Source organism: Haliaeetus leucocephalus, unplaced genomic scaffold, assembly GCF_000737465.1.
Source record: "Haliaeetus leucocephalus isolate CR32 unplaced genomic scaffold, Haliaeetus_leucocephalus-4.0 Scaffold229, whole genome shotgun sequence".
NCBI classification, from domain to species: Eukaryota; Metazoa; Chordata; class Aves; order Accipitriformes; family Accipitridae; genus Haliaeetus; species Haliaeetus leucocephalus.
Window position 1 is genome coordinate 2,464,498 of NW_010972665.1, and position 24,325 is coordinate 2,488,822.

The window sequence follows — 24,325 nt, forward strand, 5'->3', positions numbered from 1 at the left end:
CAGTTTCTCTCCTGTGGGAGCTTTTGTGTTATGCGTAGAAGATTAAAGGATTGTTCAACCTAGAAATAAGAAAACTTAGAAAATGTAATTCAGTTTTCTTCTGCACTTTTAATTATAGACACAGAGGGCTGGTATGAGCCTCAAATCCATTGTATAGCAGCAAGCTAAACATATGTAGCTGGAATATCTAAAAGTTTGCCTAACTGTTCTCAAAATATTAGTGAAGGAGACTTTCCCCCCTCTGTGTAGCGTGTCTCACTACATGTGGTTAGCTTTCTGTAATATATAGTCTAGGTCTTAGTTAAGCTCATTTCTTCTTGCCTGCAAGGGATATGAAGAAATGTTGTTTGATTTCTTTGTAAGAGTCATTATTCAACTGTCCATCTTGTTTCTAGACATTTCTTTTCTTGACTAAACTCAATTTCTTCAATCTTTTCTTATACATCATGTTTCAATACCTCTTACTCTACTTGCCTTCCAAGTAATTCTCTAGACTGCTTTTCATCTCAAAGTAGGCTACCAAAATTGGACTTGACAGTTGGGCCTTCATTACTATTGAGTAGAAAAGAGTACATTTTCCTTGCATCTAACATTTGTCATCTTTACTACTATATTCTAGAAAAATATATGCCCTCCTCCTCCCACGAGTCCCCTAGCTGCTGCAATGGAGTTACACTGCTGACTGATATTTACATTTTTGATCCTCCATTACCTTCAGGCACCTTCACCCTGTGTATAAGGGGGGCTTACAAGAAAGGTGGGGACAAACTTTTTAGGAGGGCCTGTTGCAATAGGACAAAGGGCAATGGTTTTAAACTAAAAGAGGGTAGATACAGACTAGATATAAGGAAGAAATTTTTGACGATGCAGGTGATGAAACGCTGGAACAGGTTGTCCAGAGAGGTGGTAGATGGCCCATCCCTGGAAACATTCAAGGTCAGGCTGGACGGGGCTCTGAGCAACCTAATCTACCAACCCAAATTATTCTACGATTCTATGATTTCCCAGTCAATGATGTATTTCTGTGTTTCATAAAGACAGATTCTTCCTTTTTTTTTTTTTTTCTTCCCTAGTTTTTGCAAGGCTGAGGGTAAGTAAGTTTCTTCCTCCTTTATTCCAGCCTTCCTGGGAGAGGAGATAAATTCCTTTGTGTGCAACTCCTGTGAGAAAATGCTGCTTTTTAGAAGTACTGTTCAGCAAAAGAGCTGGTGTGATTCTGTGAAATTTAACAGCTGACCATAAGGTTCTTAATAATAGCATGAAGACTGACGCAGGGTATCACTGAACATGTCTTGTTAGTGTTGTAGTGGCAGGCTGTACACAGACAAGGGAAGTCAAAATGACTGGTTTATCAGAGGGGGGTCTCTCAGTGTTGTCATATTTGGGTCAAATGTTTGGATTTTTCCTTTCAATCCATGTATTGTTGTTCTGTTGTGGAATCAGCCTTTTAGTGTTGCTTCGAACATTGCTTTTTGAAATGATTTATGAAGTAGTATTCCCTTGCAGCTTTTCTGTAACTTGTGATCTTGGGGTGTTCCCCTCCCCTCCCCCATTCATGGCATATACTATTTTTTTTCTCCAAAAGGTGACCTTCTGAGATTGTGCCTATGGAGTGAAGAGACGGACTGAATTGTCATAGGCTGTGGGATGAGTTATTTTTAGCTGTTGGCATTTCAGGCTGGAACACTTCATTCTGTCGTGCTTGTTAATGAGTCATCTGGAGAAAATGGGCTTTTTGCTTTCAGAGAGGGTCTGTAGCAAATAATAATAGGCTAATCTCTGCAGGAGATATTCTGTCAAGTAACTAAAGCTTCAACTAGAAAATTTGGTGAAATGGAGACTTATCGTCTCCCTGTAAGAATAAGCATGCACTCACTGTTATTATTATTGTATTATGATGTATATTAAAATCTTAAAACCTGGAAGACTGATTAAGAGCTTAGTAATGGTATAATAGTGAAACATTTTTGAGAAAGAAGGTTAATTGAAGATAGTCACCTTTTACAAGTAAAGAAGAATAACATAGTTGCTTCCTAATTCAGAACATGGTTCACTTTCTGGAATCTGAATATCTTATCGAGTTCTAGGAATCTTCTGCAAAGATTCCTAACTAGATAAGCCATATATAAGGCTTGTGTCCTTGAGAGAATCCCAAATTCATCAACATTCAGTTTATTATTTTTAAGGATTATCCAGCATCTTTATTTTGGTCCCTACTGAAGACTGTATTTTAATTTTTTTTTTTTTTAATTTCTGTGCATAATTCATAGTCTCTCCTTTGACCTCTTCCCTCAAGGTTTGAAGGTTTTGTGCTGATACAATGCAGGAGGCTTTGTTTTGCAGCTGAAAATATCACCGCTCAAGTAAAAACCTTAATGTAAGAGTAATTAATCAAAGTTGTTAATCTGGTTGCTTCATTTTTGTATTATTGAAATTCCAGAATTCGGTAGTGCAAACAATTCATTTATAAAAAACCTTTGCAAAGATTTAGGGAGAACTGTATGAAAGACGGGAAGAAAGACCCCCAAACTCTATTCTATAAAGTAAATGATTTAAAGAATAGCATCAGTGTCAAGTCTTTTTGTCACCTCTGCTACTTCTAATGCCACTTACAATATGTATGTTTACCTTCTTTTGTTTACACATCTTTCTCTTGCAAAGCATATCACAAGTCTGAAGAGGCCTTTCTGTTTTGGTGGCAAGAGGATGTTTTCTTTAGAGCTAATAATTTTTACTCTCCATTGATTATTTAGCCATTTGGGTTTGCTTTTTTCAATTATCAATAGAATATCGAGATAAAAGAGAACATTTTATCTTGCCTCATTCAGATAAATATTTTTGCATTATTAGCACCTGTTGACCTTTCAACCTATACTGTTTTAACCCATCTTCTCATATTGCTGTGGTCGTGGTACAAAATGGTTTAAACCAGTCAAGTTTAATGTTTTTGATATTACCAGAGTGTGCAGCTCCTAGATAACCCACAGGGCTTAGACTGGGTTAGTCAAGATTAATATTTTACATTTTAGAAATTTGGCATATATCTACATTGCAGATGATAGTGTTGTGGTCCAAACACTTGAGAAACATAAATAAGCTGATGTAAGTATAAGAATCAATTTAACTGCAATCGCGTGGAAATTTGCATGGGAAAACTTATGCTGTGTTTTAGCAGAAAGAATTAACTTTTCCTAAACATCAGGCTGTTGTGCCTAGGCTGCTTCCAGATCCCAGTCTCATTTGTTTATAGCTCATTTGAGCACACTACGCTCACTCTATAGGTTGACCTGTAATTGTCTCCCTGGTAGGCAAACTATGCATCTTTGCAGGTAGCAGTCTATTCTATGTATCCAGTCCTTGGATATCATCCCACCAGTGTAAGTTGTCCTTCTTCTAGGAGAGTCAGATTTTTGTCTTTTATGGAAGTGAAAGCAATGTATTTCCATGTTATCCCTTCTGAACGGTTTTGGTTCCTTCTTTCTTAAATCCTTTTTTTTTTTTTTTTTCCCCTGAGTATCCTAAGATGTTGATAATAAACAGTTGATTCCTTCTGTAGTTTCCAGTGCCACCTAATGAAAATAAATATGTGGACGCGTGATTACGTACTTACAAAAAACTTACAATAAAGAAATGTATTTGGGAGTATGTGTATGTGCTTCTGTAAATAAATATTGCCTGTGTTTTTGAGCTACAGAAATTCATGTTGTTACCCACTGTCAGTAGGTGAGTATCTTAAGGGATATTCAAAACAAAGCTGTATTGAGAAACAGGGAGGTTAAAGAGAGCTAAAATAGAAATCTTACTTGGTATTTACTGTTGGTTGTGCTCAAAGCAGGGTTTTCTGTGCTCATTCTCCATTCATGAGGAAAATTATTATAGTTCACAGTGTGTTAATAGGAGCTTAGAGTGGACATATACTGTCTTCTTGGTCTACTTAAATATCCTGATGTATTTTTAATGTTTTCTTGGTTTAAATTTACTGGCTGGTTACTGACTTAAAAGAATTTAAAATAGCACAAGGGGTGAAGAAAAATAGGTGTTTTAGCAGTGTAGCTGAATTGACATGAACCATTTTTATTACTGTAAAGAAAAAAAATTTATTTAGTTTGTGGTTAATAACTGTCACCATTGTTTTGGACTTCATGTTAATAGAGAATATTACTCAGATAAAATACTGCTTAATCTGAGTGATATATGGAAACAATCAGTTTATGATTTGGTTTTGGAATAGCTCTGCAAAACTTACTAATACTTTATCGACTCTGAATCGGAACCCAAACTTTGCAACTTGATTAATTTATTTTTTGCTGTTTCACTGTTTTGATGTATTTATAGGTAAAAGTACAAATTGTAAGGTTACTATAGTAAAATATTTCTCTCTGCCAGGTGTGAGTGTGCATATGGGGTTTTTTTTTCGTTGGTTGGTTTTTTGTCAGCTCTTTACGGGCAGCTTAATATGATTAGTAAGTACTACAGCTTTAGATAATTTAAATTGTAGCAAAGATAAGGTTTAGGAACTCTTGATGACTGAATACTTCTAATATTAAAATATTCTTGGCAAATATTCTATTAAGTTAAATTTTCACTTTGATGTGAGCTGTAGTAAGTTGATGCTTGTGAAACAGCAGTTTCAATTAGCATTCACTAAAGGTTTATTGACAGTTAACACCTGGTCTCTACTGTGCCAGGTGGGAAGCATCTATTGCAGTCTTACATGATTGTTGCATAATTAGGATTATGATCTCTAATTTGCTTTTAATTTTGTAAATCTAGTCTTATTTTCAAAACCAGTCAGTGTTACTTGTGTTCCTGCATTTTTGTTCTAGGATAGACAAAGTTATTGATGTTAAAAGGATTAAGTAGTACACTATTTTCTAATATGACAAACAAGTTGCCCTTTCATTGGTTAGCTAGCAAGGAAATTTGGATGTAAAATTTACTGGTAGGTCTCAGAAAGCATGTATTTTTCCCATGCTACTTAGGAGAAGCAAACAGAAAATGACACAGGTTTTTTTGGAAGTTGTATTCTTATATACAAGCTGCCAAATGTATACTGGGAACATCAGGAGCAAGTGTAAATGTTTTTGTAATACTGCTGAGAAATAACAAAGGAAATGACCTTGTTCCTTAGTGCTCCAGAACATACTTTGGCACATCCAAGGATGAAGAAGGTAAATGCTACATACTTTTCCCTGCCTGCAATCTCTTTTGATCCTTATTGGCTATGCATAAGGGCAGGGAGCTATTTCTGGCTACGGAGTTTTGCAACAAATACTATGGTGCAAATCCCTAGATGTATCTGCAAAGTTTTTGAGTCTTGGCTGATCTTTTTGAACATCTTCCAAAAAGACAGTGGGAGGAAAGCATAAACTTGTAGTGAGTTACTGAACTGAGGAAAATTCTTTAATAGTGTTTCTGATTATCTATCCTAGATGAAACTTATTTTTAAAAATGTTTTTATTAGAAATTTAATAGAGGGAGAGAAATTTTAGTCTTCTTGACCTATACTATAGCAATCATATAATACACATATTTTAAGGTTCGTGAAGGTACTCTGTGTATATAAAATGTGTGTATATATATGTAGTGTTTAGTGATAGAATCAGAAATGTAATCTTTTAATAATCTAGTGGTATAGTTCTTCTTTTCATTTTCCTACAGCATTCAGAATATCAACAGAAAAACTTACCTTGTGGTGGCTGATGCTTCTAAGTATAATCATGTACATTTTTGAGATAATGTACAGGACGAAGATATCTGGATAATATGGAATAAGGGGGGTTTTCTGGAATAAGGGGGGAAACACTTGCATAAATTTGCCTGACTCTTCGCTGAGAAAAGAAAAAAAAAATTTACTTTGAGAAATGACTTTAAATCATGATCCTTAAGAGCTGATGTTTTAACCTTACATTTGAATGACTGTTACTTTTTCCATCTTGTTTCAATATGCCTAAATGCAAACACATGTGGAAAATGTTCTTTTGGCTTTTATCAAACTGACATTTAAGTGCATTTTTTTCAACCCCGCTAACATTTGTGGTAAAATATTTCAAAGCTATGAATCTTGCAATTTGCCTATGCATTTTTTTTTTCATGTTTCATATATTAACATTTGGTACTCATAATCCTAACCTGGTTGAAATTACTGTTTTGTTTTGTTTTTTTTTTCATTTGCTGTTTGTTTTGATGAGGTGATTAGGAAAATACTTTATGTGAAATTCTAGGTTGCAACAGTATAGTTCCATGAAGTCACTGTTTTCTGAACTTTAGTAAATAAAGGAGAAAAATACGATAATCTGCTAGATTCAATTGTAGCAATCATATTCCTAACACATTTAACTTTCTGTTGTATTGTATTCCATGGTGCTAACCTGTCTCCAATACTTCCTTTTTAGCATGTTTCATTCTTCCCCTCTACTCCCCTACCCATTCCCAAGCTCTTTAATTCTATGCCAAGCTAATAAGGAGAAGAACTAGCTCTGGGTAAAGTCAGTCATTGCCAAGCAGCTGTTATAAAGTTTTCTCATGTACCTCTGTGATTGTACCTCATTTCTAAAAGGCAATATTTTTTCTCTTTCTGGTCCAATTTTAAGTAAGAACAACCAATTATATCTGCATCTCAATCTTAATTAGTTATATGTTAACGACTAAGGATGAAATGGTTCATATAACTATCCTTTCTAGGGTTTGAACTTTGAACACTGAGTTGTAAAATTTAGATAGAGAAATTGGGTACACTCTTTAGAGTTAAGATTATGAATTACTTTTCTTTTTACCCACAGCACTTGTCCTGAAGTATTCTGCCTTTTACTTCTGTTTAAAAATAATACATTGTGATTTAATTACAATGTTTGGTTCTCAAGACTAGACCTTTTCCTAAAATCTGAATTAGATTTTACTTAGGATCAAATTATGAGGGCTTCAGCTTGCCTGCTAACACTGACCAGGGAAGGCTGTCTTTCTACAACGTGTGCCCCCATCTGCCTGGTGGTGTGGCTGCCTGCATTGTTCTGGCATTGGCCCAGGCTGTGATGAAACTGAGAATGTGACAGATGACAGGCTTGTCCAGATGTATGCATAACTACTTCTGCCATGCCCCGCAAAACAATTAGGATGCGGGTTTGGCATTATTTAGTTGTGTTGATTTATTCCTTGAGGGTTTTCTTAAAAAATGGAAATAATACTTGGTACTTTTTTGTAGTTTTACTGAGATTTTAGTATTATTAAAACAGGTTGTATAATATGTTCACTCTCACAATTTTTTCTTTAATTTATGGAGTGATTTCATAGACATTCTGACACAGGTTACTTAATTTGAAGATTTAAGTAGATTTTAAAAAATGTAATTAAAAGGATCAAACATCTAACTGTCAGTGTATTAGTCTGGTTCTTCTCAGAGCTGAACATCTAAGCTATTGCCATGTCTTAATATGACTACTTCTTGCAACTAAAAATAAATATCTGGGAAAGGTGTCAGAATCACCATTAATTATGATTTTTAATTAGAATCTAATTAAAATTCATCCAGTAGCTTGAAAACATACCAAATCCTAGTCTGCCTTCCTCTCTAGAGGTATCAACAAAGGCTGCCTGCACAGCCCCAATTTACCTCCAAAGAAAAAGAAGTTACAGATTTATGTGTAACTTGCAACCTTTTATTGATTATTTAAGACGTTTCCATCTAGGTGTATTTGAAGGTTTTTATAACACCAAACAAAAATGTACAATCCACTGGAAATATATTATTGTTAGATAAAATAACCAGATTTTTGTCTTAGGTTAAGGCTGTCATTATCTGGCGTACAAAAGCAAAAAGGGCAAAAATTATTTTTTTCTTCTCTCTAGCAGTTTCTGGTAGCTGATTTTTTTTTTTTTTTTTTAGCATGTAGCTCCATGCTGATATATGCTTTTGAGTACATCTTAGGTAATAAGCAGATATATCAAAAGATGTCCAGGGCAATACACCCTGCTGAAAAACAAGGATTACTTTTCTCTACTTCTTGCTGGTAAGTATGTTCTGACATATCATCAGAAGTGTTTTTTCCTGGTGCTGTCTCTGTATAAAGACAGTTAAATGTTGGTATTCTATGGCCGTTTTACTCTTCAAAAAGAGTTTCTTGTAGTTTAATATAAATTGTGTCCAAAAACTTAACAGCATTACTTGAATTGCTTTAATTTTCCTTACTGTAGCTCCATTGCCTTATGTTGTCTGCCTTCAGTTGTAGGTAATGTTTTATGTGCTTATTTTTATTGTCAGTTTGGGTTTGAAACCATGGTGAGACAAACGTGACTGTATTTGTTGCTGTGTAACATAGAACAAGAAGATAGTTCCAGCTCCAAAAAGCTTCAGATTTTGTGTATAAAATGAGTTATGAGAGATGGGTATTGATCCAGGAGAGGATTGCCAGTCATTAGGCTGGAGAATAGCCTCGGGAAATCACACAGCCTTACTGATGACTTTGTTTAGACATGGTGAAAGACAGTTTGAAAGAAGATTTAAGGTAGATTTGCTAATATTCACAGAAAATTCTAGTAACTAGATGTTGGATGATATCATGGGTTAGTGAGAGAAAAGGTATTTTTGTTGACCACTTTGTGCCTGGAGGCTGTTGTAAATCTGAATATACTGAATGAAGGATATAGTATGTATGTTCAGTGCCATAACACTTTGCAGGGCCTTGACAATGTAGAGAAGTGGGTTCTGCTTGAAATGACTGAGAAGGGGCTAGAAGAGGGGCATGGAGAGAGGCTAGCTACTCAGAGGGATAGCTGAACCAGATGATCTTTGCAGCTGTATGCATGGATTGGATATTAAGATGAGTGCATTTATCAGTATAGTACTGGAAATTGTGCTTTTTAAGAGGTGCTATGAAGGAATAGTGTAAGGTTTAAACATAGTTTGGTAAAAGGACACAGAGAAGATGGATAGTGATGATCAGATTATGAATGGTTTGAGTGACAAACAGGGTAGTGAAATTGTCAGCAGTGATACTGGGAGGAAATTCTTACAGCTGCTTCCAGTTTGAGGTAATGGTATGGCATGGCATGACATATATAAGAGGAATCTGTGCCTTTTAAAAATAAGCCTCTGCCTCCTGTAATGTAAGGGGGTGTATTTTGTTTTTTTTTTTTTAAAAAGTGTAAAAAAATTTTATTCTCATTCTTGTTTGTATTCTTTTATAAAATAGCTTATTCCATTACCTTCTTACACTTTTTTTTTACTACCCATTAATTCTGTCAAAAGTGAAGCTACTGAAAAGGCTCACCTTTCTGTATCAAGTTCAATTAGGAGTCAATCCCTTTTTAAAAAAGGGGAGGGGAAAAAAAGGAACTGACAGAAGTGCTTTTGCCTTTAGTATAATTGAGCAAAACATTAACATATCTTTGGTCAGTGCTAGAGCTGATCAGCAGTATCACAGCTGAAAACATATGCTGCTACAAATGCAAACTTATTTTTGTTAAAATATGCTGTAATGTGGTGAACAAATCTGTGGTACCAAAAATAGGGGCCCCTCTATATGGTGCTGATTGTGGGATTTATTATTCTGTTATTTAAGGTAATGGTATGTTGCTAGGTCAGGAGAAAGGTCACAGTTCTCAGATACAGCACAGCCTTAAGAAATACTCAGAGAGACCAACAAGTGCAGAATGTGGAACAAAAATATTATTCAGTCTTGCTCATAAGGTTCTAATTTTCTTGAATTATCCTAAGTGTGATAACAGCTTAGTCCTGAAGCACACACAGAAGCTCTGTTTAGCATTCCTGGGGCTCAGAGCAGTTTCTATGGTTGAACTTCCTTCCTTAAAATGGAGAGTTTTATAAAAGCAAACACCATGTTTTTGAGGCATGCTGGAATGAGAGTCTTCTCTTTGCAGGTCAGACATAGAGCAGACAGTGACAAAGTCAGTGTTCCCATGCTGCCTGTGCCATCTGCTGACATTTTGAAAAATGTCCACCTAACTGTTCATCTTAAGATAAAAAGCTATTGGCATTCTTAATTTTGACATCATTCTTGATAAAACTTGGTTATCAGGCTCTTGTGGATTAAAACAACACAATTTATATTGTCCTTTTGATGTGTCATGGAAAACGACCAGCAAAAATTACTTTTCTTGCATGTGTACAAACTCTCATTATGTTTTATACAACAGACCTTCAGAGGTGTTGAGTTTACTATCTTAATTCAAAGAACAGGAGTTAAGTCTTTTAATGTTCAATCTGAAGTAGTGAAAGACAGTCACCGTTTGTCTTATTCTATTAAGTAATTGTAAAATAATTTGTTCAGATTATTTCTTAGATTACATAGCTGTCACCTTGAAATCTTCATAATATAGTATTTTAAAGCTGTTTCTAATTTTTTTCCCCAAATTCAGATACCACCTATTTTATTCATTCAAACTACAAGATAAGTATTTAAATACATACTCATCTAGATTTAGAGCTGCTAAAATACCAGTTGACATGGCTGTAGATATACAAGAATACAAAAATAACTATATGATTTGGGCAGTACACACTGAAATTGATTGAAAAGGTAAAATGTCAATTAAAGAAAAAATATTGCCAAAATACTTAATTAGTTCATGATGGTTTGTATGTCTGCTTGAGAATCTGTTGTTAGAAGACCTGTTGTTTTGTGGGGGTTTTTTTCCCCCCACTTTGAGCTACTTGCTATCATTTGAGGTTTCAATTGCTTGACATAAAATTGGTGGATAATTAGTAGTGTAGATAACTGTGAAAAGCATATGTAGTAATTTAGTTCTTGGTTCATTCTAATTGTCTGCCCATCGGTAGTTTGCTAGGGTGAGTAGCTCATTATTCAAACATTTTAAATGCAAAGTACTGTAGAAATAAAAATGCTCTTATTAGTAACATGGTATTGAAAATCAGGACCTTTTAAACAAACAAGTCATTATTTGACAAATCTATCCCCAAATCCATTGTTTCATATACTGTAAGGAGATTGGTGTTGTGAGGGGGAGAGGAAGGGTAAGATTGGCAGACAGTGTTCATTTTTCACTGTGTCTGAAATAAAGATGTGTCACTGTTTTAAAAGATGCTAAAGGTGAATACAGTAAAACATGTTGAAATACATCTAACTGGGCAAGCTTCATTTGTTAAAGGTAAACATCTAAAGTTTAATAGACCTTAAGGGCAAATCTGTGCTATTAATTAGGGTTGACCTTAAGGTCATTTTGAACCTCAAATGTGCAAACAAATTTTACAATAAACATTTTAACTTGCCTGCAGGAGTACTTCCTTCTGAGTCTTAATATCTTCTGAGGTTGTTAATCCTGCTGTTCAGTCCATTCATTTTGAAGTGTGCTTAGAACTTAAAGGCATGATGCAGTATTTGTGCATAGCCTCCCTGCAGTCCCCACAACTCCCTCTTTCTAGTTCCCTTTTCTGTGACACTTTATTTCCCTTTTCTATAGCCTGTGACTAGAGAGAAGGCTGGTTCTTAAGCTGTGGTGTACTATAATCAGAGATGCAAAATATATCCTAGACAAGGAAGAGTGTCTTATAGAACTCTATCTGGGTCTTAACCCTAAGGTTTGATCTGAAATGTGAGGGTAGATATTTCTGTTAAAAGTTTAAATATTTGTTTTAACATTCAAACCTAGTAATATACTACTGAATGTTACCAGAGAATGCTATATTTTCATAGTCGTATGACTTGAAGGATTTGAAAGCTCATCTGGAGACACTTGGCTTTTCTGTTACCAGATTTTCTCACATACTAGTAGATATGTTCATAAAAGTTCTTCACCTGTCAAAATTTACTATTTCATATGAAAACTTAAACCATAGCACCGTTGTTTGGGTCAAGTTAATTTTGAAATAGACACCAGATCTCGATCTTCTCACTTAATTTTACATTCTGTGTCTAGCTTTAATGAGGTGGAATTAAGTATCTGAATGTCTTCAGTTATGTTTCTTCAAGCATATATTTCATCAATCTAACAGTTCACTGCAATCGAGCTTATGCTTCAGATAATGTTTTACTTCAGTTTAGTTCACTCACAACTTTAAGGTGAAGGTTTCAAGTTGATGTCACTCTTTGCTTTGTAATTTAGAAAAAATTTAAATACAAGTCCCCAGCTTGCATCATGTGTAACAGCTAATGTATCTGAATTTCTTGTTTTCAAATAACACATCATCTATTTCTAGTCTTCATGTCTTCTTCTGAAAAGAAAAAAAAAAAATTAGAGTTTAACTTTTCTCCACCTTTTTTTTTTAACAGATTTGAAGAACTTGTGAAAAAGTTCAAAGTAGAATATCATGCTGGTGGTTCTACTCAAAATTCCGTTAAAGTGGCCCAGGTTTGTTCTTTCTTAAAAAAGAATTATTGATAATTTGAAGCGTTGGGTTTGAATCAACTTGGTGCTCTGTATTGTGTGTGGTCGTCATGAGTACTGTTGAGTGGGTGCTTGCGATTTTGTTGCTCAGACTATGCTTGTATTTTTTGACATGATTTATTTTGTAGTTGTGCTCTTTTATTCTTTTCACTCACTTTCTGTTAATGTTATAGTTACAACTACAATGTACCTAGGAGTGGAAGGGAGGGGTATTAAGGAAGGTTGAGGCAGGCATTTGTCAAAGGTGTACAGTGAAAGGGTAAGAGGCAAGGACAAGGTCCCTAGCTGTAGTTAGGAATCTTCCAGTGAGTAGAAAAAAGTCACAATGGGAGTAGTTACACAGAGAAGTTGTTGAATCTATGTGCTTGGAGATTTTCATAACTTATCAGGATGAGTCCTTGGACAACCAGATCTAAATTTGAGGTTGGCCCTGCTCTGAGGGGTGGGTTGGACTAGAGACCTGCAGAGGTCCCTTCTAGCCTGCATCATTTTGTAATTCTAAACATGTTTATCCTGTAAGAACTTGAAAGTTTGTCCAGAAAAGATTGAAATGTAAAACTTTTTTTTTTATACAAAGTTAATGTTTCTGTCTATGGGTATGATGAATAACAGTAATGATGAATTGGGTTTCAGGTATGTTAGCTTTTCTGTAACTAAAGTATGCCTTTTGTCACAATACTCTTAAGCATATACCTGTATGTATACTTTTAGATTGTGATAGATGTACAAATCATATAAATAAAAATATACAAACTGTGTGTATAATCTTTTTCTTAATGATCCTGGCTTATTAACTTCCAGATTTCCTATATAATTAAAACTTACTGCCAGATAGCATTAAATGCACATTTGGAAGAAATTAAGTTAAAATTTAACAAAGGTTGACCCCGCAAATGAAAAGAAAAAATTCGTTATAGTAATGATCGCTGCTCCTTTCTAGTAAAGTTGCTTCTTTACTAAGGTTTTCATTTTCTGAAACCCCAAATGTCTTGAAAATATTTGTGATAAAAATATTTCACAACAGGGAAAAACCCAAGTTGCATGTGTTTTATTGTATATAGCATTGTAATTCTGAAATAGTTATGTTTTTAAAATACAGACAACTTTCAGAGCTTTTTTTGGTTTTGTGGTTTGGGGGGGGGCATTTACTAAGTGGTCAAGCCAATTTTTTGCTTCTTATACTTTAAAAAAAAACTCTTCATCAGGACAGCTCAAGTTATTGGATTCATTCTGTGTCAGTATGACTGTTGCTTGACCAATGGGGATGGTGTAGAGGTGGTGTGTCTTCTATGACAGCTGATTAGAGGTCAACTTTTTGGAGGGACTTCTGCAACTGTTTATTAGTTCTGAGGCATGAAACTCTGTTTCCATTCCTGCATCTAGATTGAGGAGGTTTAGAAGCAAGTGCATGTGGTAGACCCAGAGTTTCTAAACTTTGAAGTGTTCAAAGAGCCCAGGATTTTATTTCTGTCTCTCCCTGAAGTGACCTCTTTGGCATCAGCTAATTTATTAGTAAACTATGTCTCATACTTAACTATCTTTTTATCTGTCCAGGTGTTGCTCAATAATTATTCTATGAAGTACACAGAACCTATACAGAGTTAATGAAATAGGTGAAATTTAAATCAATGAAATGTAGGAGTTTCTGTGTCAATGCTCCTTTCTTATCCTGATCAAGTTTTTGTCAGTGAACTTTTCCTTTACCTTGGCTCTGAGTTGGGTGCTTCATTCAGTTCCAGTTGCCATCTGGAATTGTATTTCCTTCCAGAAGGGTTGTCATATCCTAGTTTTTGTTTCAAATAAGATTGAAACTTCAGACAGTTGTGCACGAATAACATAACATCACTAAGAGGCTTTAAAAAGAGGGATGGGAGGGTGAGCGAGAGAAAAAGAGAATTCGGGAAATCTTGAAAGAAGCTGTTACTCTGTAAGTTTTAGCAGAAGAAAAAAATGTGAGGATAGAAAAAAAGTAGTTTAAACGTAAACCAAAAATTAAACTAGAAATTCTGGAAGAATTTTTGCAGCAATATTTATTGGCATATTGGAGAGAATGAGTGTGTAAGTAATGTTAGATCTGAATAACCTTAAATATATTTTTATTTGTTGAAAGTAATAGGAGAAAGCAGGAAGCCTGACTGGTGGTTGAGAAATAAAGGACCAATAAATAAATTCAGAGTTCTGAGGTAGCCACACTCTAAGTGAATGTGGATTCTCTGTGAGAAGATATGTGGGGAAGAAATCCTAAGAATAAAGCTCTTATTAATTTCTTAACTTCTGTTGCTTTATGGGAAAAGCTTGAAAAAGTATGCTAAAAACTGAGAAAATTGCAGAGCCATTTATAAAATGATTGGAATAAAAAAAAGGAAAAATTTAAGAAGCGACTCAAATAGGGTCTCATTGAATTGTTTGTTTCAAATAGTCTGCTGCTTTAAGGGTCAGAAAAGCAACGGTATATTGTAGCAAAAATACCCAAAGGCAAAATGAATGGGGAAACTTACAGTATATAATGTGTTTAAAAAGGAAAAACGAAACTGTCATATGCTTGCTTATATGGTGTATGATGGTCCTCGCTTCTGTTATACATGTTCATACATTTTTTGATTTTTTTTTTTTGTATCTGTAAAGATAGTCAGAGCTACTCAAGAAAGACTCTCTGTTCCTGAAAAGGATAAGCCAACTTCTTCTTAAAATTAAAAAAAAAAAAAAAAAAAAAAAAAAAAAAAAGGCAGGGGGGTGGGAGAAAAAGTCTTAGAAATACTGTATTTATCATGTATGAGAAACTTGAGATGGAAATCGCAGAAAGAGGCAATAGGAAGAAGCTCTGAATTATGAAGAAAACTGGGAAGAAAATGAGGCTTAAATCATGGGGTTTGCGACTAAAATTTAAGGCAGCAGCAACTATAATGGAAATGAAGATTTTAGAAGTTTACAAAGAATTAACCAAAATTGCAGTCAAGCTGTGAAGACTAGAATTAGATTATTTTTTTTCCTAGCATGTTAACAGAAAGGAAAGATTTGAAGTGCAGCCTTGAAGAAAGAATTTGGCAGGTAAGGTACTAAAGGGTATCTTGGTATTTTTTTAATATTGACTTGCAGCAGAGCAGAAGTAGAGTGTGTGGCACACTGCAGGAGTGAGGGCTGGTTGGAGAGCATTGTGAGAATCAAAAAGCTGAAGGTTGACTGCCCAAAGTGGGCATTAGGTGGACAGGGTATCTCAGCAGGGTCAGAAAAAGAAAAAGGTCTGGATGTATCAGGGACAACAGAAAGGATTTATTTTGTAGAAATGCTTCTAATGTATGATGGAGAAGACATTAAAAAATGAAATGCGGAAGCAGAGTCAAAACGTACATTAGAGTGAAAGCTCTTTAAAAGGAAAGAAAGGAGCAAATGAAAAATTATTCTGTTGCAAAAGAAATACAGAAGACTGTTGGATTAAAAATTGAGAGGATGGAAGATAAATGGTAAAGGGGCAGAAACCTAGAAATATCACAGTCTTACTTTTCAGAAGTGTATTATGTAAGTGTTTTCATAAGTACAATAATATTTTTTAAAAATATCTGAAAATTGTGAAAGGGAGTACCAAGAGCAATATAAAAGTAATGAAGAGCAGTATGAAAGCCAGTGAGATAGGATGTTTATGTTCAGGTTCTCTGGGATATTAAAGTTGTTTGAACATATACTGATCTTGGAAAGAGCAAGGAAGCCAAAATTATTTTGGCTTGACCTAACTCATGTTATGAATAAGGAGAGAGGCGTGGGAAAAAAAAAAGTGATTGATGTATTCCAGAAATGACAGGAACAGGTATAAAAATGGAAAAGATAAAGTAAATGAGATTACAGTTTAGTCATTCCTTAATGAGTTTAAATTCACAGCAAATTATGTCTTGGAAATATTAATTCATATCAGGAGAGGAATAGTGACAGGAGGAAGTGAAGAAGGTAGAGGCAGAAAAGTGTGCGAGGGAAAAGACAAAACTGTTTGAGAGGATATGAAATAAGTAATCTGGAAAGAGAAAAACGGCATAAAAATCCCAATGTTGCTCTGATTCTGTGTCCCTCACTGTCCCATCCTTATTTCCTCCTTACCAATCTGCTTTTCCTTGTCCACTCTGATCTTTCTTGGTTGTAAATTTGTTCACCTGGAAAAGAAAAGATGGCTAACCAGAACAGATTGAGTACTTCTAAGGCCTTAAGAAGTCTTATTGAAATAAATATCTTTTCGTTTAAGACTTTAGTACTGAGTGGAAATATAGAGACAGACTGTAAAGAATGGGGAGAGGGGAAGAGGAATACTGATAAAGGACTTTCCTGAGTGCAGTACAATACAGAAAGCAGTTGGAATCCAGATTATGAGTAAAAATGCAGGTAATGTACTTCTAGAGGTGCTGTGTTACTATTAGACACAGTTGTTGGGAATTTTTTTTTTTTTTCTTAACCCACCAGTAGGGAGCGTTAATAACTTTGCTGGATCAAGCTTTAATTAATCACGTGTCATTCACTGAAAATTGCTTGATAGTATTTGGAAAATGAGGACTAGAGATGATGAACTGAATTGCAGTCATTTGGTTTCTAGAATAGAAACTAAAGTTTAACTTTTCTGTCTGCTTTAGTGATCTTGGCATTAGAATTATCCCTTTATACTAACTTTTAGTTTCACTTTGTGTTTAAAGTTAAAGTTATGATGCATGCTTAAGAACAAGGAGGAGAGTGGGGGTATCAAATTGAAACTGCAGTGTGCTGCTCTGACCTTTACTTGTCTCATTAAATTTTGGCTTTTATATCTAATATGATATGTGACATCTTGCTTTAATCTGAGCTCTTGCAATCCCTCCAAATGATTGGATCCATTATATTAAATCTATAAAATATGCATACATGTAACTGCATGCAGTTCATAAATAATGTATTGTTTTAGAGTTCTGCCAACAAACTCAATTCTGATTTGTGAAGACAGTATTTTACTACTTCTCAGCTTCCTTCTGTAATTTTAATTAAGACTGTGCCTGTCTAACAACAGACGTTGATCTGGAAGGGAAAAAAAATCTGAATCTTTTAATAGGGCTTGTGACTTTAAAGTATCTGAAATGGATAGCTTACATGTGCAGACAGGGCAAGTATTGCTGACCAGGCCACATTTGCATGATTTTTATCAGTGTTTATTTTGACTTTGGAGTGCTGAGGTTAAAACTCCAAGAAGTACTCTTTGACGTTTTATCTTTCTAACTCAAGTGCTGGATTTCAGGTCTAACTTGATAGAATTTTATAAGTGGGATTTTAAACAACACAACCTTGGCATCAAACAGCACATATTCATTCTTGTTTTTCTGGAAGTTCATATAAAGAATGCCATATTCTTTATCCTCAGAATGAGTGCTCTAGGTTTATGCTCAATTTCTTCATGGCTTATTTTCATTCTAACAATTCTGCTATTGCTGTGGATTTAACTTAGCAGTTAGAGAATGCTATATTCTACCATTTATTCATCCTCAGAAGAATTGTGAAATTCTCATTACGCAAGTTTTATTACGAGTGATGCCATGTGACCTTGCAAGAACATAGCTTGACACATTTCAAGTTGAATTTGTAGGACTGGCACATAAGGGGAAAACATAAGTTACAATTCTCAGGAAGCTTTCATATAGATACGCTTGAGACTTCACAATAATGTTTTTAAAATACGTACCTCAGAAAATCATAATGACTCCCTGTTTTTTTCTGCACAACCTCTTGCTATCTAATCATAAGCTTTTGGGTTTTTGTGGTTGTGCAATATCTTTGCAAAAAGCCTACATACTGTTGTTAATTACTTTAAAGAAGCTTGGTTTAAAACTAGTGTATGTGTTTATTTACTTTTAATAATGTGTTGATTGGAACGACTTTTAAATGAGGGATAACTAAGAGAGAATAATCTGATGCTAAATTATGTTGAGCATTTGAGTCCCACCGTCTTCTGTACATCAGGGAAGTATGACACTTTCCCAGTATCAGCCTGTATTTCAAGAGCTTGTAACTTCATCCCAATTTTTATTCTTCAGTGATGATTAACTTGATCTGTTAATTTAAAGTGATTGTGCTTTTTAGCATCCTAATAAACTGATGAGTTTGAGAATTTAATTTTGAAAAATGAACAGATTGATGCTTGTTTATAAAAAACTGTATGTGCTGAAGGCTTAGATGTGTTTTAATTTTTTACTATTTGTTATGTGAGTAATTAGCCAATCCTTCGGTTTATATTAAACATATGTGTCTGCTGGGTCATGTCATGCTTAATCAAAAAATAGTTGGTAAAATTAAAAATTCATATATGAAAAATACTTGCAGGCAGAACTGCATTTTTTAAAGAATATAAGCTGTAGTCTTGTAAACATATAACTAGTTTCATTGCAACTGGTTCCATGCTTATAAAACTAAGTTTGTTTGTATTTGCAGAGTAGTACCCTTGGCTAAACATTACTTATTGTATGAAATCTACAAAGTCCATCACATACTAGCTCTTCAGTGTTCAGTCATTTAGTGATTTCCTCTTCACTGCCCTGTCATTCTATATAAATGGGCCTATAACTAATAAATTTAATCTTTTTCTCACTTGTAAAAGATTTCTGGATTACTTCTATACAATTCATTAGACTGAGGCATTGCAGGAAGAAAGGTTTGGCTTGGGAGCAGGCCTCAAAATGTATTGAATATGCATAATTGGAAGAGAAGTAATGGAAAAGTTATCAGGGAGGTCACCCCAAGCATACTCTAAATTTTTTGATGTTGATGCAGCTTTGCAGTATGTATCATCATTTTATGGAATCCATCATGCCATCAACTAGAAGTATTCTCTGTTCTGCTTATTGTGTGCTTAAATTCACTTATGCCACAAATACCTTTTTCCAAAAACTCTTTCTGGAATAGCACTCCCAGAAAGTGCAAGCAAGTCTGTTAAACGACTTTTTCCTCCTACTTGGTGAAGCAGAGAACATTTAGGTCTGTATCTTTCTGTTGACCAGATGGAAATAGGTCATTTTTTTCTGTGTTGCGTCTGTGTGACAAGGTTATGGTAGCAGAGGGGCTACAGGGGTGGCTTCTCTGAGAAGCTGCTGGAAGCTTCACCTATGTCTGACAGAGCCAATGCCAGCCAGCTCCAAGGTGGACCTGCTGCTGGCCAAGGCCGAGCCCATCAGTGACAGTGGTAGCACCTCTGGGATAACAGATTTAAGAAGGGAAAAAAGCTGCTAGGGTACAGATACTGCAGCTGGAAAGAGGAGTGAGAATATGTGAGGGAAACAACCCTGCAGACACCAAAGTCAGTGAAGAAGGAGGAGGAGGAGCTCCAGGCACCGGAGCAGAGATTCTCCTGCAGCCCGTGGGGAAGACCATGGTGAGGCAGGCTGTCCCCCTGCAGCCCAGGTTGGTCCACGGTGGAGCAGATATCCACCTGCAGCCCGTGGAGGACCCCACGCCGGAGCAGGTGGGTGCCCGAAGGAGGCTGTGACTCCGTGGGAAGCCCGTGCTGGAGCGGGCTCCTGGCAGGACCTGTGGACCCGTGGAGAGAGGAGCCCATGCTGGAGCAGGTTTTCTGGCAGGACTTGTGACCCCAGAGGGGACCCACGCTGCAGCAGTCTGTGCCTGAAGGACTGCACCCTGTGGGAGGGACCCATGCTGGAGCAGTTCGTGAAGAACTGCAGCCCATGGGAAGGACTTATGTTGGAGAAGTTCATGGAGGACTTCCCTCCTATGGGAGGGACCCCATGCTTGGAGCAGGGGAAGAGTGTGATGAGTCCTGCCCCTAAGGAGGAAGGAGCAGCAGAAACAACGTGTGATGAACTGACTGCAACCTCCATTTTCCCATTCCCCTGTGCCACTGGTGGGGAGGAGGTGGAGAACTCAGGAGTAAAGTTAAACTCAGGAAAAAAGGAGAGGTGGGCCAGAAGGTGGTGTTAAAATTTGGTTTTATTTCTCATTATCCTACTCTGATTTGACTGGTAATAAATTAATTAATTTCCCCAAGTCAAGTCTGTTTTCCTTGTGACAATACTTGGTGAGTGATCTCTCCCTGTCCTTATGTCGACCCATGAGCCTTTTGTTATGTTTTCTCTCCCCTGTTCAGCTAAGGAGGGGCAGTGATAGAGCAGCGTTGGACACCTGGCGTCCAGCCAGGGTCAACCCACCACATTTTCCAAGAGAGGTAGGCTCTGTGCTTTCTGAACCATTTGGGTCAGAATCTTAAATTCCTCAGAGTTAGTTTTGGCCTTATGCTTGATATTCCTTAAGCAGCTTCATTACATCCCCCTACTCAGATGGGCTTGGTGGCCCCAGCAAACATGTGTTTCCAATATTCTCAATAGTTCAGTCCAGCTTTCAAGAAAAACTATGAAAAAGCTCTCTAAACCATTTTCTGTTTGATATGGCTTAATAAACTTAGGGGTATAGCCTTACTTTCTCTGCCAGAAAACAATCCTGAAGCATGTGTCCCCTTCTATGCCAGCACCTGTGTGTTTCTGCTGTGCCGCACCAGTGTAGCATTCCACCAGTGTGATCTCCTGTCAGCAACAACACTGGCACCCTGTGCTGTCCTGCAAGTGCATGTACCTGCTTCTCAAGCCTATTCAACATAGAAGATAAGACAGAGAAAGAATTAGGACTTACAGCTAAATTATTCTTATTTATAACTTCCTAAATTTTATATGCTATTAGCCAGTAAACTGAATCTCTTAAACATCTATCCCCAGTGCTGTAGCCAGTCCTAATGAGTGAGACTTGTACTTGGTGAAGGAATAGCAAAACATGCCTCAGTGCTGACAAAATTTGTTGTTTAAGTTTGTCTCTCTGGAAATACAACAGTGGCTATTCCCACTATTGCAAAGATGATGTGCTACTGATAGCGTCACGGTGGACAGTGTCATGTGCCAGTGACATCAATTTCCCAAGTTATTTATTCTTTCAACGGCACTCTATCATTCATGTATGTTTCTAAATTAGCCTATATAAAACACCACAGTAACGTGTCTGTACTTCTGACAGAACAGACAGCCTTTCCTCTTCAGAATTATAACATGCAGCTTGGGAAACTGGTGTAATGCTGAAGCTGATTGTTACAGATATCAAAGAAATTCTGTAATATTTGAGAGCTGCTTATGGTTTGTTTGGGTTTTTTTTTGTTTTTGGTTGTTTTTTTTAAAGGCTTAGAGAAGATTGCTAGACCTTTTATTCCACTGTACCTAAGATCAATCTCAAAGCCTTATTCAGAACTACCTGGAACAGTTCAGAAAAGCAACAAAACTACTTTATCATTATGGCGAACTGCAAAATTCTAAGCAAATTTCCCCAGGTTACAAAGCTGGGTACTTCTCAAGCCTTTTTGTGCTTGTGAAGGAAGCCCATACATTGTTTCTATGGTTATGGGTCAGATGTTGAAAGTAAATGATGCAGCAGTGTGCTGGGGGACCTAACTTTTCAGTTACTGATAGTGAGGCTTTTTTCTGCACTCTGGTACTGGTTTGCATACCAGGAGTAACTGTGTACAGCCTCTCTGTGTATATTCATAGGCCTGGGAATATAGTTTCAAGAAATACCAGGTTGGTCAGAAAATGAAACTCCAAAGAGCCTGTGGCATTTTTTTTTTCAGATTGCAATGCCATGTCCCTAAATTTGTTCTCTTGAAAAAGAGGCAGTTTCAGTTACACCATCGTCACTCTACAACAGACTTTGTTATGAGACAGATGGTAACTGTTAAGCATTGCAAGACAAATGTCTTTATGTGCATCACTTTGGTATGGAATTGAGTGGCTGGCTGCTGTTCTTGTGGACTTGCCTGTTTGATGCACCAGAACCATATCCACTTATTTCTTCAGGCCTTGTCCCTGGCCAGCAACCTCAATAGGATTGTGGGAAGAATGTCTTTGAAATACATCACATCCAACATCACTTTAGAAAAACAGTAAAAAGAGTTGTACAAATCACATTCCCCTTAAATCCATTCAAATAAAACCTTGAAACTCTCCTTCTCATTTTGTTTGAGTGAGCTTCAGAGTACATATGCAGCCTCTGTTCATCTATCCAAAATTGTAATTTATTTAAATGATTAAAAACTGTTTCCATATTCCAGAGTAATCAAACATCAGTCACCCACATGGAATCAGAAGGCACTATATAAATGGTAGCAGTTGGCTCTTCCTGGGAGTGCAATTCAGCTGCCTTCTACTTGACTCAGCTTCTATGCCTGTTTAGCTATGTTAGCACCATGTTTTTGAGCTGTAAAAATTTGTCAGTTTTTTTCAAAAGGAATGAAGGAATTTCAGCTCTGTCTGGAAGCTAATATCCAGCTGAGTGAGTGCACTCAAACTGCATTGTTTTTTGGTTTTGTTTTCCCCTGAGGCAATGCCACCTCTAACCTGTAAACCATGCTGTATATGAGAGTGAGATTAATTAGCACATTCCCTAATTTATGCTTATTCTGAAAATAGAGATGTTTCTAGGTAGCACAATAATTGATGCAGGCTGGGATTTATCCTGAAGAAATAAACAGCTGGAAGTATCAGTGAGCCACGTTTAAGGTACCTGGTTCCAGGGGTGCCATGCTGTGAACCCTCCAACATTTTTTGTACACAGAGTGACAATGGGGCTGTTCATGCAGCGGTGGGCTGATTGCATTCTAATAGTTGACTGACATTTACTTGACTTGTTCCCATTAGTTGTTACTGGAAGGAGAATGCTTGATTTGGCAATCTCAGAAGAGAGGGTAAATCCCTGTGCTTCACTGATACTAATTTGGCATGCCACTCAAGTCTTGGGAGCTCGGGAAGTGTTTTATCCTTAGCAGCTCAATAAATTACGTAACTACATCTTTAGTAATTAATTAATGTTAAGTGATGTGATACAGTGGGGAGTTAATTGCTCTGGAAATCTGAAATGCCAAGTTACAGGGGTTTCTTACATATCTCTAGAATACTTTCTGTTGAATGTACTTTTTTTTCTTTTTCCTGAAGAAGGACGCTGAAAATCTTGCTGTTAGCTAAGAACTCTATGCAGGTTGTATAATATACTATTCCTGGAGACCTAGTGCTTTTCTCAGTTTAAATGTATTAGTATAGTTTCCTTGCACGTTTATTAGATATATTCACAGTTTTTTTGCCTCAACGCATTCTTTTCTCTCTTTCAATAACTTGTGCTCAATCCAAGTGTATGTATGTCTGATTTTGTACTTTTGAGTTCTGAATTTGACTTGGCTGCTAACTTGCATTGTGACCATATAGTAGATTAGTATACCTTTCTCTTTCTTATGTATATGATGGAGATAGTGGTTTATCAGAATAGAAATTTAATGTAGGAATTTACCTAGTCTTTTTAATAATGCAAAGGGATAAGGACTGGTAATTTGATTGGTTCATCAGGAGTTACAGTAGTGCTTTTTTTTTTTTTAGGACCCTGAGCATGATTTTAAAGGAACATGTAGGATCGCCTTACCAATCACATCAGCAATCTGTGTTTCACTGGCTTTTGCAGTGACTAGCATTATGTGCTGTTCTGTTCAAAGAAAGGATATGGAATAATGCAATGAACTTCTAATAGGGAAGTCTTATCCTAGGACTACTCCACTAGTAATTAATTTACAGCCTGACCCATTAGGGTTGGCCTGTAGGTATTCTTATTATTGGTATATATGTCTGGTCTTTCTTGCTGCAAAATAGTATTTGGATGGATTTGGCCTATTATCATCTCAAACAACTGTAGGAGAATATTTACAAGAATATTTACCCCATTTTACTGAGGTTCTGTTCAAAAAGGTCACAAGAACTGAAAGGAAAGGTACGCTTCTTGTATACCCTGAATTTGTTAAAGCACAAACACATACGCAGCAGCTCCACTTAGTTTCTTGTTATGTTGTACTTGGTAAAGTAAAGCACTGAAAGTTGATGGTGTTGTATTCACTTCAAATCCTGTTCTTTTGTTCTGCTTTCAACCCTTTTTTTTCACTTGT

The 24,325-nt window shown here is 36.2% G+C and overlaps 1 protein-coding gene across 3 annotated transcripts in view; it reads left to right on the forward strand.

Annotated features, from left to right (window-relative positions):
• Nucleotides 1–24,325, forward strand: part of ADK (adenosine kinase) — a 296,805-nt gene that overhangs the window by 67,647 nt on the left and 204,833 nt on the right. Inside the window, exons 2-4 of one of the 3 annotated variants that reach the window (XM_010567787.1) lie at nucleotides 7,883–8,006; nucleotides 12,246–12,324; nucleotides 15,354–15,408. In XM_010567787.1, the coding sequence (XP_010566089.1) occupies nucleotides 12,284–12,324; nucleotides 15,354–15,408 (96 nt within the window). In that variant the 5' untranslated portion in view covers nucleotides 7,883–8,006; nucleotides 12,246–12,283. The remainder of the gene's footprint in view (nucleotides 1–7,882; nucleotides 8,007–12,245; nucleotides 12,325–15,353; nucleotides 15,409–24,325) is intronic. The other 2 variants (XM_010567788.1, XM_010567786.1) reach the window with 2 other exon arrangements.